Source organism: Triticum aestivum, chromosome 7B (assembly GCF_018294505.1).
Source record: "Triticum aestivum cultivar Chinese Spring chromosome 7B, IWGSC CS RefSeq v2.1, whole genome shotgun sequence".
NCBI classification, from domain to species: domain Eukaryota; kingdom Viridiplantae; phylum Streptophyta; class Magnoliopsida; order Poales; family Poaceae; genus Triticum; species Triticum aestivum.
The window spans coordinates 657,520,800-657,538,010 of record NC_057813.1 but is presented as its reverse complement, the minus strand read 5'-3'; the positions used below and the strand labels follow the sequence as shown (position 1 = coordinate 657,538,010).

The window sequence follows — 17,211 nt, the reverse complement described above, 5'->3', positions numbered from 1 at the left end:
CGAGGTGGCTCGGCGCTTGGGCGGGTGAAAGCAAAGAACCGACATCGTCTGGAAGGCTACTGCATGCTCTACTCGGACTACTTCGCCGACGCTCCATTGCACGGTGAGAAAATATTTTGGCACCGTTATCGGATGAGCTGAAAGCTTTTCCTCCGGATTGTGAATTTCATCCGGGAGTTCGACAGCTACTTCAAGTGCAAGAAAGATTGCACCGGCACACTTGTATTCACCTCGATCCAGAAGTGCATGACAGCTATGAGGATGCTTGCATACGGAGCTCCCGGTGATTCACTCGACGACTATGGGCGCATGGCCGAGTCCACCACCATTGAGTGTTTCTACAAGTTCTGCATGGCAGTGGTGGCAGTGTTTGGACCGTAGTACTTGCGAACACCCAATGCGGAAGACACTGCTCGGATCCTAGCACAGAATGAAGCAAGAGGATTTTCTGGGATGCTTGTAAGCATCGACTGCATGCATTGGAAATGGAAGAACTGTCCATTTGCTTGGCAGGGGTTGTACAAAGGCGCCAAAGGCGGTTACAGTGTGGTGCTTGAGGCAGTGGCCACACAGGACCTCTGGATTTGGCACTCTTTCTTTGGGATGCCAGGAACTCACAATGACATCAACGTCCTGCAGTACAACAAGGGGTACTATCTAGCTGATGGCATCTATCCGAGATGGTCGACATTTGTGAAGACCATCTCAAACCCTGTGCCAGGAGGCAAGAACGCATGGTTTGCGAAGATTCAGGAGGCTCGCAAGAAGGACGTCGAGCGGGCATTTGGTGTGCTTCAATCTCGATTTGCTTTTGTCTGGTACCCCGCTCAGACCTGGTCGAAAGATCAAATGTGGGAGATCATGAGTTGCTGTGTCATCTTGCACAACATGATCATTGAGAGCGAGCAGGAAGAGCCAGTGTTTGACACTGAACCATATTACAAGCAGGGTCCTCTTGCCCAAGTTGATCACCAGCTACCGGCAAACTGGACTGACTACCTCACTATGCGTCGGGAGATCCGAGACCCACAAGTGCATCAAGAACTGCAACACGATTTGGTGGAGCACCTATGAAGGCTCAAGGGCGAGGTCGGGAATGACGTGTGATGAAACTTGAGTTTTTATTGGTTAAACTATATAATTTGTAGTGAACTATTTGTTGAACTATTTGATTTATGTGATAAAACACGTCGAAACACGCCGAACTATGTGACGAACTAATTGGTTTCTATTTGTATACGAAAATTCACGCTGAAACACGCCGAATCGCGCTAAATATGTGTCGATTCACGCAGATATCAGGCCGTTTTGAACATATTTGGACCGAAAGCTGGGCTAAATACGGCGCCTGGGGGCGACCTAGGAGGCGACGCGGGGTGCCGAACCGCCCCCGGCGCCAAGTTTATCACCGGCGCACCCCATGCCGCTCTTTTTCGTCGCCCTGGGAGCCGAATGGCTGGAGATGTTCTTACGCGTCTCCCCAATCCCCACTCTCAATCGAAGCCAAGGAACCAATGGGTGCGCTCGTCGCCCCCACCCTGCGCCGCCGCAGTCCAGCAACCCCCCACCCCATATGCCCCCGCCATGGCAGCCCTCAACCTACGCCGCCGGCACGATAGTGGCCGCATCCCCCTGCCGCTCCTCCTCACCGGCCGGATTTCACGCATCCCCTGATTCCGATCCCCTTTCTTTCGTTTCAGATGAAGAGAAGACCATTGGAGATACTTCCACAGCTGCCCCTCCTATCTCCCTCGATGATGAATTTTCGAAGGCCACCGCCATGGGTAAGCGTACCGTGATCTGTCGCACAACGCTTAGAAAGATCCAATTTTTATGAGCTGCGTGTGGAGTTTTGTTGAGGGGGGCAGTTTTTTTTTTTTGTCGCGAAGATGCGATTTTGCTGCCAATCGATCGTACGGATTATATACTATTCTCATATAAATACGATGAATCTATTGGAGGCAAAAATGTTGATGGAATCCTCCACGGCCATCAGTTAAACTCGGCTGTGATGTAAAGTTTTGTTTTGCTCTTTCAATGGCTCGGTCAATCCCAACGATAGTAGAAATCGGTTTGCCAATTTGAATTGTATTCTTGTTCCTTCGGTACATATACTGTAGGGGAAAAAGGGAAGGGGCCTTGTCCGAGTGGGCAACGTACACGGGCTATACATCTGCTTACATCTTTTTCGGTGAATTTTTCACAATGACAGGACCTTATGCAAGTGCAGGATGGTCGGACCTCCCCATAGATATCCTCATCCGGATACTGCATCTCCTTGAGCTCCCCGAGGCCCTCGCCTTCCATGCTGTCTGCCCATCATGGCGTTCTGCATCTGTGGCCGCAGGCGGTGCCCCACCTCGCCGCACGCCGTGGCTTGTGTCCTTGGCGAAGGAGCCTCTTCCGGCAGGGGATCAACAGAGGCCTGTGCGTCGTGGATTATGGGATCCTACTGCCACTTCTGAGCTCCGCAATCTTGTGGATGCTGAGAAAACTTTCCAGGTCAGCTTTCCCTGGGGCCAGGCCGTGGCCTGCTGCGGCGCCTCCCATGGCTGGTTAATCATGGCAAACGAGCTCTCGGATCTCGTCCTCTATAACCCCTTCACCACGGCGTCGCTCTCGCTCCCGCCAGTCACCGGTTTTGCATCGTGCATCGAGGTGGTTTACGGAGATGAAGGGAACGTCGTGGGCTATCGTTACAGTTGTTTTGAGAGTGACAGTGTGTATGATCTGCGGTCTCTTGGTGGGTTTTTCTATGACAAGGTTGTGTTGTCCGGTTCTCCATCTGCTGGTCCCGCAATTGCTTTCTCCATGCACATGGACGGTAAGCGACTCTCTTTTGCGAGGGTGGGAGATAGTTCTTGGCGACAAGTTTCAGTGATAAGGAGAAGCCTGGATAGCTATGCCGATTGCGTCTACCACCGCGGCAGGTTCTACGTGGTGACAATGGAAGGTAAATTGAATTCTTGGGGCCTCAGTGGACCGGAGGACAGACCGCCAAAGAAAACGATCATGGCCGAGGGAGATGATTACTTTTTTGAACTTATCACGAGATACCTAGTTTCAACTCCCTGGGGACATCTTCTGCAGATTCGTGTCGTCCTCGACAAGTATCAGGAGCACTACGTCAGGGTTGATGTAGAGAGGTTGGATCTCAAGAGCAGCCAAATGGTAGGAGTAAGCCCTGCGAAGGCTCTAAGAGGACACGCGGTGTTCCTTGGTCAGAATAGCCAGGGTATATTGTCCGTCGATAAATTCCCCGAGGTAAGGCCAGATTGTATCTACTTCACGACTCCCCGTCTCAGGAGGGACGCTTTCGAGCATCGCCATAACCAATGGAGCGGTGTGAAGGTCTATGATTTGAGAAGTCGGAAGCTGGAGGATGCTTTTCTGTCGGGTGGTGGTCATTATGGAACAATCTGTCCATCGGAGGTCTGGTTCACGCCGAGCCTGTGATCACTTAGCAACCATGTCGGAAGATGTTTCATGCTGCACGCATAACTGGTGCTTTGCTTTGATTGTTTCCTTCTAAATTCTTTTTGCAGTTGTTTGTTTCAAGAACGTGTTGCATAATGTGGAAAGTGTGATTCGTGTGTATATAGATTAATGAGTTCTGTGTATATAGTAGTAGCTGGTATGTTGGCGATCACAAGTTTGTATGATGTCCTGTCCCAGCACAAGGTTCAATGCTGAATATTTGGTTAGGTTTAGATGTGCACCGAGCTAACTATCACTGCCTATGAATAAGAGTCTGATCTTAAGAGAAAAGTTCAATGCTGAAGATTTGGTTTTTCATAAAGATGCATTTTCTCTGTTGGTTTCATTCTGTGCGATGCTTAGCCCTCTGATTCTACCCAAGAAAGAAATAATGGATTTTTTCCTGGTCAACTTCATCTTGTGAACTTGCTTTGTTTATTATCTACGCCCCAGGCTGTAAAGTTATTTCAATCTTTCATCACAGCTTTGAAGTGAAAGAAACAATTGATTTGCTAATTCTCATCAGGATTGGAATTAGCAAAGTCTCATCTAAGTGGATGTGTTTAACATGTTAGCCCTGAATTGATTCACCAACATACACGGTATTGATGTAATACAAAACACAAATGCATCATTCTATTACATCACAATGATCCAGAATAACATACTCCCTCCATTCCAAAATAAATGTTGTGGTTTTAGTTCAAATTTAAATTAAAACCATGTATACCATGCTCTCAGAGGATTAAAAAATATATGTGCTGCAATCATGCCATTTTCGAGCATCAACACTTACTTTCTACAAAGATACCAACATAACTACATAATTAGTGATCGATTTTATGTTATATTTGCAGCTGGTCTCAGCTGTTGGACACTCTTCTTTTTCCCAAAGTAAATTCAAGGTAAATTTCAACTCCGCCTATGTCTTCTAGGCATAGCCGGTCCCAAGCCCGGGTAAAGAAGTAGGGTTGTGATAGGCTTGTCGAGCCAACGTAAAAACTAGCCAGTCCCTCCTCATGAAAGGGTTTCATATCTAAGGGTTGTGATAGGCTTGGCGAGCCAACATAAAAACTAACCAGTCCTTTGGGTATGAAACCATTTGGGTAAGAGTAGTACTAGGATGGTGACCTCCTGGGAAGTCCTCGTGAAAGGGTTTCATATTTAGCCTACCCCAACTTGTTTGGGACAAAAGGCTTACTAAGTAAGTAAGTTCAAGGTAAATTTCAAAGTTAGTGGTCATTTTTTAACTTTAATTTAAACTGGTGTGCACACACTGTCTTGAGAGAACAAAATTGGTGTGCACACACTGTCTTAAGAGAACAAATCAGTTTTCTGTAGCATTATTTCTTTGAGCATTGTATAAAGTTTTACAAGTTCAATATTTTAAAAATTGTGCTATATATATGATCTCTAGTGTATGGAAGATAACCTCCAAAATTTTACATGCTTCTTCCAAGGTCCTATAAATCTCACAGGATGAGTTGATTCATCATATTAATAACCATATTAAGCTATCATCTAAATGTACTCGGTGTCCAGCAAACTACAAATAGTACAAGCTCTTGGTCTCTAGCATTTACACAAGGGGCACACAACTCACTAATCTTTTTTTGAGCCTGAGCTACACAGAACTCACATTTTACACGCCATGCGCTGCTTTTCTCTGAAACAATCAAACACATACACTATATAATAAAACCAACACCACGAGCGAAGGAACGGTGTAGGTCTGCTGCTGGCAACCTTCTTCCAAGCTAACACATGAAAACAGCCAAAAGAGAGACAAGAGAATTATCGAGGAGACAGGCGATTCACTTTCTGAAAGGGAACTTCCATCAACTGGAGGCAGATTTCCACCCTGAAAATGATTTAACAAAAGTGAGGCCTCACAGAAAAATCATTAGGCCTGATGCTACTTAATTATGGACCAAAATGGCACTTACAAGTTACAGCATGGCTGGCTAGATCAGACTACACCCGGCGTGAACCAGACTTCTAAAGGGCAGATGGTTCCGTAATGACCTCCACCAGTCGGGAAAGCGGCCTCGAGCGTCCGTCTTTTCAGGTCATAGACCTTCACGCCGCTCCATTGGTTATGGCGATTCTCGAAAGGGCGGCGCTCTCTGAGGCGTGGAGTTGTGAAATAGATACAATCCGATTTTAGTTTGGGGAATTCTTTGGTGGATAAAATGCCTGGGCTATTCTGTCCGACAAAGGCCGCATGTCTCCGCAGAGCCTTCCCTGAGCTCAGTGCTACCCTTGTCTGACTCTTGAGGTCCAACCTGTCTATTTCAATCCTGACGTTGTTTCGCTGGAGCGTGTCAAGAAAGACACGCACCTGCAGGAGATGACCCCAAGGTGTCGAAAGCAAATACCTAGTGATAACTGGGTCGTCGAACATGTCTTCATCATCCTCGGCGATGACCGTCTTCTTCCTCGGTTTGTCTGGTCCACCAAAGTCCCATGACTTCAATATCCCTTCCATTGTCACCGCATAGAACCTTCCGCGGTGGTAGATGCAATCTGCAAAGCTATCCCCACTTCTTCGGATCACCGAAACTTGTTGCCAATGGTTGTCTCCTATTCTTGCAAAAGAGAGCCGCTTGCCATCCAGGTGGATGACCACAGCGACGGCGCGACAAGTGGACGGAGGACCGGACAGCACAACCTTGTCGTAGAAATACCCGCCGGGAGACTGCACATCATAAACACGTCCTATCGTGTAACACCCGTAACGATAGCCCACGATCTTCCCTTCGTCTCCGTAGACCCCCTCGATGCACGACGCAAAACCGGTGATTGGTGGGAGCGGGATCAACGTCGCCGTGAAGGGGTCGTAGAGGACGAGATCCGAGAGCTCGTTCGCCATGATTAACCAGCCATGGGAGGCGCCGCAGCAGGCCACAGCCTGTCCCCTGGGTAAGCTGACCTGAAAAGTTCTATCAGGATCCAGGAGGCTGCGGAGCTCAGTCTTAGCAGCAGGATCACATAACTCACGACGCACACGCGGATGCTGATCCCCTGCCGGAAGAGTCTCGTTCGCCAAGGACACGAGCCACGGCGTCTGGCGATATGGGACACCGCCTGCGGCCGCTGATGCAGAACGCCAAGACGAGCAGACAGCACGGAAGGTGAGGGCCTCGGGGAGCTCAAGGAGATGCAGTATCCAGATGAGGAGATCCATGGGGAGGTCTGACCAGCCTGAACTTGCATAAGGTCCTGCCATTGTGAAAAAAACACGTTATATTCTTTTAGGAAGAAAGAATATGTAAGCAGATTGTATATAGCGAAGCAAACAAGCCCGTGTACGTTGCCCACTCGGGTAAGGCCCCTTCCCTATTCCCCTTGGAACTAAGTATACAATTCAAATTGGCAAACCGATTTGTACTACCGTTCGGATTGACTGAGCCACTGAAAAGAGCAAAATAAAAACTTTAGAGCACAGCGCCATAGAATTCGCAATTACATTCATGCTAGTTAACTGACGGCCTAGATAATGAGCGAAGCAAAATCCATTCGAGTTCAGAAGGAGGGTCCCATCAACATTTTTGGTAGAAACAGAGGCCTCAAGCTCAACACCCAGGTTCCGTTGAACAGAACCAAACCAACAGATTCATCTTGATGAGAATATTAATCCGTGCGATCTTTCTAATCGTTGAGCCACAGATTGCGGTAGGCTTACTTACCCACAAGGTTTTGGTTACCGGTCGAAATTTCAAGATTTCCCATGGTTACCGCGTATTTCCGTGCCCCTCAGTAAATCCTCATACCGAGCAAAAAATATCATTTTTTTGAAATTTTTGAATTTAAACGCTCGATTTGTAGTAAAGTGCGTAGGATCTAATTAATGCCATGAGAGTTGATTATGACGTGTTCGTAGCAACCTAGTTCCTGTTTTGACAGGTCTCTGGTTCGAATGTTCGTTCATTCATTTATTTGAATTCAAAATTCAACTGTAAAATTTGTTCGAAATATTCTCGGTATTTCTCGGCAACCGTGGTAACCACGTTTTATCAGTACCCCTCGGTAAAATTGCCTCATTTGGTAACCAAAACCTTGCTTACCCATAGCAGTGGCCTTCAAGAATTCATCATCGAGGCACTACTAGGGAAAAGCCTAGCAGCAGCTCGAGTTTTGGCCCTCTCAGTAGCGCGGGTACCGGCGCTACTAATAAGGCGCTACAGCTAACGTATAGCAGTAGCGCCTGTTGACCCACGCTACTGCTACACATGAATAGCTGCAGCGCTCTTTAGAAAAGGGCGCTACTGATATTATCTGCAGCGCTGTTTACAGGGAAGCGCTACTGGTAAGTCGGCGCTACTGCTAAATCCCCCCCCCCTCGCTACTACTAGTTTTATTAGTTTTTTCCCTGCATATTTGTTTTTTATTTGTTTTGCATTTGAATAGGCTTTATACAATAATCTTTAGCATATCATCCACATACAAATGTAATCATAGCATATACATACAATTAGTCTCATCAAATCATGTCATCATCATAATCATCATCCAACACAAAGTGGTCTCTCGTCATCAATCTCGAAAATTGCGATACAAGTCTCGATTACTTGCAAATACATCGTCATCCATCTAAACAATGATATACACGAGAATAGTTATCACTTTGAGTACATGAGTTCGTATCCCTCTCTCGCATTAGCGTGAACCTAAACTAAGTACTGCGTGTCGCTCGGAAACCGAAAACCGGTACACCTGGGCCTGACACTCCGGCCACTTGTCGTATATATACTCCTGGCGTAGCACTTCTTCGCCATCTATGATCTATGCACCTGCATCGTCACATGTGTCGATGATATGCAACATATATAGTTGAGCAACAGAAAGAGACAGACTTGGCAAAAATATAAACAACATATCATAAGCATAAATAACAAAGTTCATCGTACCCAAAATGACCTAACTAGAGTGATTTTCGCTAGTCGAGGAGGAGGACGGTTTAATTACATCACAAATAAAGTTTCACCGTGCATAACTCAAAGTTTTGTCATAAAAGAAAGTATGGACTAAACGGACACATTGTCATATATCGACAATCACTCCATCATGTCGTGCCATCCATCCATGTCAGGGAGATAGTCATCGAGCTTAGTGAAAGGCTTCATGTCGAGACTGAGAGGCTATCCATGTTCGGATGTCTTCCCGCGACATTTGTCCTTCTGCATGGAACATCCCTGTTTTTTCGACGACCTCATTCATGATGATTTGGGCAAGTTCGTGCTGGATGTTATAGAACTCAGCTCGAAGTCGATGATCCTCGATATCTCCTATGTCCTTTGCCCGTTGCAGAATATGGGCATCGCCAGATCTAGGTGCCATGTGAAGGTTCTGGTGATCCCGTCGGTACTCCAGCATGTGGTGTAGGACATAGAATCCATCATTAAGAGAATCGTTTGGTTGTTGGATGCAGCAGAAGTCGGTCTTATGGCTGAAGGCGGCCCTGCCGCCCCTTCTCTTCTTGTCCCTAACCTCTCCACCCCTTGCTTGGTAGTAAAACATAGCACTGTCGAGAACATCTTTGATGTGGGTGTAATCCTTTTTGTGAATGTTCTTCGACGAGTCCAAGTAAAGAGCGTGGGAGAATCAGGGGTAGAGGTTGATGAGGATGGCGCGCCCGCCACTGCGCAAAATAAGTACACCTCAAATTAATTAGCCTCCACCGTGCAAATGAATTATTGAAATCGAAGGAAGGATAGCAGCGTGGATGACTTACACGGGATGATAAGGCACGAGAATCGCCTCCTTGTCCTTATTGGCGAGCATGAAACTGACGATGTAATCCCTTGCGTATTCACGATGCTATGCACAGACTCCCAAGAAGCCCTCGTGCATGTAGTACGGGTCAGCGACACAGATAAAACGTATCTTCTCAACCCCAATGATGTAGTTCATGTGCAAGGCATAAAGGCGGACAAACGTAAAATCCAGCTTCTTCACATGAAACATGTCGAATATGTAATCGAATCGGAGGAAGAACTTATCCGCGGGGAAGCCGTCGACGTACGACATTTGCGGCGGAATGTTTACCACGTAGAGTGGGTATCCTGGATCTTTCGAGGCGATGAGGCCTTTCTCTACCCGCAGCACATCGTCATGAAGTCTCCTTAGATCGCCGAATCTGGCCCGTAGCGCTGTTTCAGGTAGGATTGGTCGACCGGGGATATGCCATTTATCCGCATCGGGGATATCTACACGGTCCTGAAGCCGAGGCTGCTGAGGCGGCTGGATCATAGAATCAGCTTTTTTGCCTTTCCTCGCTCTCTTCCTAGGCTTCTTTACCACCGGATGGTCGTCAATAACACGTTGAGACGGTAATTCAGGCACCGACTCATGATGCTCAAACCCTGAGGAGGCGCCAGTATAGACATACTGTTCAGCGCCATCGTCATCCTCATCCTCATCCATGGCGACGTCATCAGCGACTAATGGAGCCACCTGCTTACCCCGTCCGCTATCACCCAACCCGACACCCGACGCTAATTGGGTAGGTGGGGTGTTGATGTTCATACCTTGCTGAGGCTGCGTGCTCGTGGGTGTGCTCCCGACCGCCTCCAGACGAAGCAGACTCTTTGGCCACAACAGGACCCACCCATTGCAACAATCACCAAGGCGCCGTGGGGTCTCGTCGTCATCCCCCACTAGTATTAGAGGAGGCAAATTCTCGTGGCCCGGTTTGACACTGGCCACGGAAACCTTGAAGACGTTCCGGGGGATCGACCGGCTGTGGAACAATGGTTCCTTCGGCTCCATTATCGTCCCCTTCCCCACGTCCACCTTCTGTTCGCCGATGGTGTACAATATGGTGCACGGGGTTTCGTCGGCCTGCAAAGAAAAGTCTGCGACGTGAGACATCCGAAAGGCAACGAAAACGGGAGATTATACATTTATATTGAAGGGGGCCGGTGTGGCAGATACCGTGAGGGCGTCGAGCTCAGCCAAAGAGGAGGCACCATCGAGCACGTCCGGTGCGGCAGCCGGTGCGGGAGCAGGTGCGGGAGCAGGTGCGGGAGCATGTGCTGCCAAGAAGTTAGCAAGGGGAAAGTCCTATGCATTTTTTTTGGATTTTGCCTTGTCCAAGTGTGAACGCCCGTCACCAAGGAAGTAGATATATCTGCAATCGCCTGTTTTGCGGCAGCTAGCGCTGTTGCGACTGTCTGAGATGATTTCTTCTCAACCGCAATCTCAACCTTCTTGTCGATGCTTTCTTCAGTTAACCTCCGTCTTTCCTTTTTCTCCTCTGTGGTCTCACGGTAGTACTTCTTCCACGTGGCACCGTCTCCGACACCGTGCACGCGTCCATACGACGGTCGAGTATCCACCGGTTGTTGTTTCAATATGTTCAACGCCCGGTTGAATGGAGTGTCCCACTTGGGCCTCGCCAATGCCTCAGACGGCGAGTCGCTTTCGGCCACAATCCGGTGCTGCTCTCTCTGCAAAAGGCACAAGGATCGTTTACAAATATGACAAAGGTGTGCAGTCGAATTGATCAGAAACTAAAATTACCAGCAGTCTCATGAACTCCGTAATGACCGGTGTTGTCTCATAAACCTTCTTCAGTGGGTCCCAACGATGGCGGGCCCTCAGGACGTCACGCTCCCGCGGGACGGTGAAATCCACCAAGGGGTCTGGGATGCCCAGACTCGCGGCTTCCACGTCCTCCTTGGCCCATTTGGACCTCTTTCCACCGTAACCACGGCTTCCGAGGTGGTGGGTCCCAATGTTCCTCTTTTGAAGCCCCTTCATGTACTTAGACTTTTCTTTGGCAGCTTCGGCCTCGCAAGCCTCCTTCAATATTTGAAACTTCTCTTCCGTGATTGTCGGACTTTCCTTTACAATCTCGGAGTAGGGTTCCCCGTCGTTGATCTTTGCTTTCACTCGATTTTTCCAGGCGGCCAACGCGTTGCTAAACTTGGTCATGGCGTGTTTGTTTATCTTCTTCATTGCCGGGTCCTTGTCTGGATCTTCATAATCCTTCTCATTCCGGCCCGGGAACAAGAATATCTGGTGAAACTTCTTTAGGAGGGAGCTCCTCATATTTTCTATCTTCTTTAGATTCTCATCATTGATGGTGGCGGTTGTCCGTATGATGCAGCCTATTTGATTGCCGTAGCACGCGCGCGCTTCCTCGGGCGCCTTTGGCTCAAAATTGCCGTTGTCCACCTCCGTGACCACCAGTCTAGTAGTCCTGAGTTTGTTAGGAACCCGTTGCCTCTTTGCTTTCGGTTCTACACCGGCTCCGCTCCCCGAGGCAGCACCAGTCTCAGCACCGGTCTCGATGCCGGTCTGAATCTCAGCGCCGGTCTCAGTCTTAGCACTGGTCTGCGTGTCGGTCTCAGCACCGGTCTGCGTGTCGGTCTCAGTCCCTGATGCCACCGGTGGGCCCAGCAACAACATCTGTTGATCGTCGATAAGGCTAAAAAATTCGTCTGCCGCCCGGTAGACGTCGTCGCAATCACCAGAACCCTGCCCTTCATCGTTGCTAGCCATGTTTCCTATGATTAAATCTAGTCAATTAATTCTAGACCTAATAAAATGAATAATGACATAAAAAGGACAATTGTTTTGCAGGAATGTTGACTCCTTCCTGGTGCGGCAAATCCCGGGCACTCGATATGTCCTAGTTTGTAGCACAAGTCATGCCGAAATTCACGGGAAATTTCGGCATGACCTTTGCTAAAAAGTGGACAAATCGAGAACCTGAAATTTGCCGGAACAGAAATGAATCAACATTCCGGCAAAACATAGGTCACTCAGCATCATTCCCTGGAAACAACAAAGCCACTTGGGCACAATCGAACAACTTCAATGAAAAGATATAACATGACCACTTCAATGAAAAATAAAATTTGCCTAAATTCTTTTCCTTGAAAAATAGTGGTCTTTTCAAAAATCAAAAACCTTTGCCAATCTACTTAACCTAGCTTGTTAATCCAACGAACCTAATTAACCTACCTATTTAACCTAGTTAGTTAGTCTAGTTTACCTAGATAATTAACCCTAATTAAACTAGTTAACGCAGCTAGTTCTCTGTCAAAGCCTAAAATAAATTTTTGCACTAATTAGCATGGATAATTAACCTAATTAAACTAGTTAACCTGACTAGTTCTCTGTCAAAGCCAATGTTTTAAATAGCCGGTTATAGCTTCGCTATAGCTCGGTTATAGCCTTTTCAGCAGGGTGCCGCTAAATGGTCGCCTTCACAAATAACCCGCTATATCCCGCTATAGCCCGTTATAACTCCGCTATAGCTATTTTTGGAGGTCCGCCGCTATTTTCCATAGCCCGCTATTTAAAACATTGGTCAAAGCCCTAACTAAGTTTTTGCACTAACCTAGATAATTAACCTAATTAAACTAGTTAACCTAACTACTTCTTTGTCAATGCCCTAACTAAATTTTTGCCCTAACCTAGATAATTAACCTAATTAAACTGGCTAACCTATGCATGAGAGAGAGAGGAGGGGTGGGGGCTTACAGATGATGGCTCCGGTGGTGGTGACGGAGGCAGTGGTGGTGAGGGAGGCAGGGGCGTCTCCGGTGACGGCGAGGGAGGCAGGGGCGTCTCCGGTGACGGCGAGGAAGGTGGCGTCGACGGCGGCTCCGGTGGCGTTGACGAGGCCGCGCGGCTCCGTGGCGTTGGGGGCGGCTCCGGTGTCGTCGACGGCGCACGGCTCTGGTGGCGTCGTCGGCGGCGGCGAAGTGGGGCGACGGTAAATCGGGGAGACGGCGGCGCGCTGGGTGGGTTGAGGGATTTGGGGGAGAAGTGGTGGCCGGGGGGAAACGGTTTTTTGGTTAAGTCAAACTTAGCGGTAGCGCGTTTCGCAAAACGCGCTATAGCTAAGATAGCTATAGCGGTTTCTGCAAAACGCGCTGCTGCTATAGCTATGTAAATTTCTTCCTTTTTTAATTTCCTTTTCTGTTTCTATAGCGGGGGTCTAGGACACGCGCTGCAGCTACATTAGCTATAGCGCCTCTTACGAACAAACGCTGCTGCTATGCCTTCCTCTGATTTTTCGCTTTTTCGTTTACTTTGCTTTACATTTTATTTTTCCCTTTCTCCTTTTTCTATTTCTTTCATTTTCATTTACTTTTCTATTTGTTTTTCATCTTATATTATTTCCGTTAGTAGTAGCGCTCTTCTCAGGAAATGCGCTGCTAATTATGCTCTAGCGGTAGCGCGTTTCTGCGAAGCCCGCTACTGCTATGCGTAGCCTAGCATTCTGCCAATGGGAATATTAGTAGTAGCGCTTTCTCGGCCGCAAGCGCTACTGCTAAGTTTGTATCTGTAGCGCGGTTTTTCTTAGATCGCTACTGCTATATAGCACTAGCGCGCTTTTTTGACCCATCCGGACATGGGACGGAGTCTTCAATCTTGTATCTTCGTAGTCTTGGAGTCCGGCGGATATTGATAATCCGGCTGTCCGGACACCCCCTAGTCCAGGACTCCCTCAGTAGCCCCCGAACCAGGCTTCAATGACGATAAGTCCAGCGTGTTTATAGTCTTCGGCGTTGCAAGGCGGGTTCTCCCTTCAAATTCCATGTACCTGCCGAACAGTGTCCGGCTTCATCTTGAATACTGTGTTCCTCGGCTTCTACGCCAAATAATGGCCCTCTTCCACGCGTCGCACGAATGCGAAAAGCCAGGGTGTCTTTTGCATTTCACCCCCCAATTGTGCGAGTTGCCCGCCTATAAAAGAGGCAAGAATCCAGATCCAAACCACACCGTCTTCCTCCCGCGAATACTCCATCGAAGCGCCTTTGACCTAGAAACCCATTCCACCATGGATCGTCAACACGACTCTTCTTCGCGCGCTCCCAGCCCACCGTCGGGGAGTTGGAGGAGGTGCTCTATTTCGCATTGTGGAAGAGGCTGTTTTGCCTCGTACCCCGTTCTCACCAGGGGTCCATATATCAAGTGGGCGGCGCCGAAATATGGCGCATCGCCGGGACCGGATACCTATCCGGCACTCCCAAGAAGGCGTCTGAAGACTGGCCCTCGGAGTGGTTTTATATAGAAGACGCCCCGCTGCCAGACCCAGTTCGGATCGGCCTCCCGGAGTTTAGTGCTGCTCCCTTGAAGAAACGCCTCAGCTGGCGCCCACGGAGCCCCCGATTGGAGGAAGACAAGAGCGTCCATTACTTGATGGGCCGGATAAGATTAATGGCTCATTCCGGCTTGACCATGATCGGAGTCATGGCGACATGCATCAAGCGAGGGGTACAACCACTGCAATACAGAGGCCACCCCATGTGGGATTTCAACGGGGAAGACGATGCTACCCGGCACGGCCGGAAAGGGCCGGATTCGGCCGAGGATCTGGTGAAGATCCTGTCCAGCCTGTACAAGGGGGAGAAGGAGGATTTCCTTCGAACGAACCCTTTGAATGGGTTTTCCATGATCAACCCCAGAGGATGGGTAAGTGAACACCTTGAAGGGCCCAACCCATGCTTTTGAAGTTTAAGCTTCTTATATTATGTCTTCGGCGCAGGATCTACGCCGGACTGTGGAGGACATGGTGAGTCCTGCTCCACAACCCGAGGATCTAGAAGGATCCCTGGATCCGGCCTCCGAAGAGGACCCGGATATCGAGGTGGAGCTGATCGATGGGGTGTATCACCAGCTTAGCATAGACAATGCTTTGGTCGCCATTACGGCGGACTACCCCGGGCTAAGTCCGGCTTCCCAGGTGACCGCGACCGAAGTCCGGACACCATTATCTCATCCCTGCCCATTTCTGACCTTCGCGAACGATGGTATTTTGCAGGAAGCGCCTTTACGGCAGGAAGCCGAGCCCGCGGCGGCCGACCAACAGAGGTCAGTCCGAACCAGCAGGCGGAAAGGGAGCGCAGTGCGGATGGAGCCGCAAAGGTATAGCTCGTATTTGAATTTTTAGAGCAACGTTCCGAGGAAACGTCTGAGTGCTCATGATCTTTGTAGGAGAAAAAGCGCTCGCCGGACTGCGAGCGCAGGAATTGCCAATCCGACCAACACCGGCCAGGCTCCAGCGCCCGGCCTGGAGGGGGAGGCAAGCGCAAGACGCGAGCCGGATCCTTCTCCAATGGAGGATACTGACAGACTGTCCGCCACCAAGTCTGAGGTGGAGAGCGCCATGAACCATAGGCGCCGCCGGACAGTATTTCAAGAAGCGTGCTTTTCCCCTGAGGCATTGGATGCTTTTAACGCAGGGGACGCGCATCTTCGTGCTGCTCAAAATGGTTTTACCAGAGCCACGGAGCAGTATGTGAAAGACATACGGGTAAGGGAATTTTAATGGTTGTATATACCAGTAGCCCCTGAGACTTAAAGTAGTTATGCTAACTGATTTAAGGATCATTGGAAATTTCAGGCACTTAACGAGAAGAACGCCCAGCTGTCTCGGGAGCTGCAAGATTGCAAGGCCCAACTTGAGGCCGCACTTGCTGCCGCAGGAGGAGACGGAAAGACCCCTCCTGGTAACACATTTTTATTAATAAATATAAGCGCTGTGCGGCGTGCGCGCGAGTCTAATAATGACATTTGCAGGTACCGCCGGACAAGATCCGGACAGGCAAGCATTGCTACGCCAGCTAAAGGCCGGCGAGAGTGTGCTGAATAGGGTTCAGCAGGAAAGGAACAAGCTCTAGGATGCCAACGCCAAGCTCGGAGAAGAGCTGAAAGGCGCTCAGGCCGAGCTGTCCGGCTCCGTTAAGGAGAATCAGCGGCTTCGTCGCGGCATTTATAGTAAGTTCTTGAGCGAACTCTTTTGAAAAGAAGAGTTCGGCGAGGAAGTATTTTGACATGATATGTCTTGTAGGTATACTCACGGGTCGTCCTGCAGAGGAGATGCCCATATCAATGGGTGATCAACTTCCCGAACTGTTGCAGCTACTCGAACGAGTTCGGCAGGCAATGAGCGGCGCCGTTCAGGCTTTATGGCCAGCCCTCACCCTACCCGCGGGCCTCGGGGAGCTTGCGGAGAAGCTGCAGGGAGTGCGGCAGCGCTTCCGTTTGTGGAAGATTTCGGCTTGCCGTCAAGGTGCCAGGGAGGCTTGGGCCATGGTGAAGACGCGGTACAAGAAGGCAGCTCCTAACCACATGGCCGAAGTTGGACCGGTGGGGCCCGATGGGAAGGAGATCCCTGTGAGTTTAGTGTATAGCCAAGTAGAGTTGGCTGCTAAATTTTCCCAACGGGACTATAAACTAGATAGCCTGTTAGACGGGATTGAGGAGGAATACAATCAGTAAATTTGACAATGTATGTTATCCTTGAAAGTGACATGTGAAATGCCTTCTAGCCGGATTGTAGATCGTTTGTCTTTGCCGACCTTTTCGCTTCGACCTCGGGACCCTAGAGTCCGGAGTGTGTCCGAATACCTTTTTGGTTAAGAAACAACCGTGGTATGCATGGAGACCAGGCGTAGGGGTCATTAGTGCTTTATCAGACAAGTGCCCAACTAGTTATGTTATATTACATGGTTAGTAAGAAACATCTTCCAGGGAGAATAGTTTCGTTAAGGGTTCCTTTCCCTGGGAGGCATGCCCTAAAGTGCATGTCCGGACTGCAAAGAAAGCAGTAAAACATCTGGGGGCAGATAGATAAATAGGTAAAAAGTCATCTTTTAAGTCACCGACCGAATATTCCCTTAAGAACGCTAGCTTTCGGCTTCACCCAGTCTGAGGTACACATCCGGCTGACCCGGCAATAACAATCGCAGAGGTGCTCCCTTTACCTCC

The 17,211-nt window shown here is 49.0% G+C and overlaps 1 protein-coding gene across 1 annotated transcript; it reads left to right on the top strand.

Moving 5' to 3' along the window:
• The first annotated feature begins 1,384 nt into the window (after window positions 1-1,384).
• On the top strand, window positions 1,385-3,647 carry LOC123160081 (uncharacterized). The gene is made up of 2 exons (XM_044577901.1): window positions 1,385-1,784; window positions 2,213-3,647. Exons 1-2 carry the CDS (start codon window positions 1,421-1,423, stop codon window positions 3,454-3,456), a joined length of 1,608 nt encoding a protein of 535 aa, XP_044433836.1. The 5' UTR covers window positions 1,385-1,420; the 3' UTR covers window positions 3,457-3,647.
• Window positions 3,648-17,211: the final 13,564 nt, after the last annotated feature.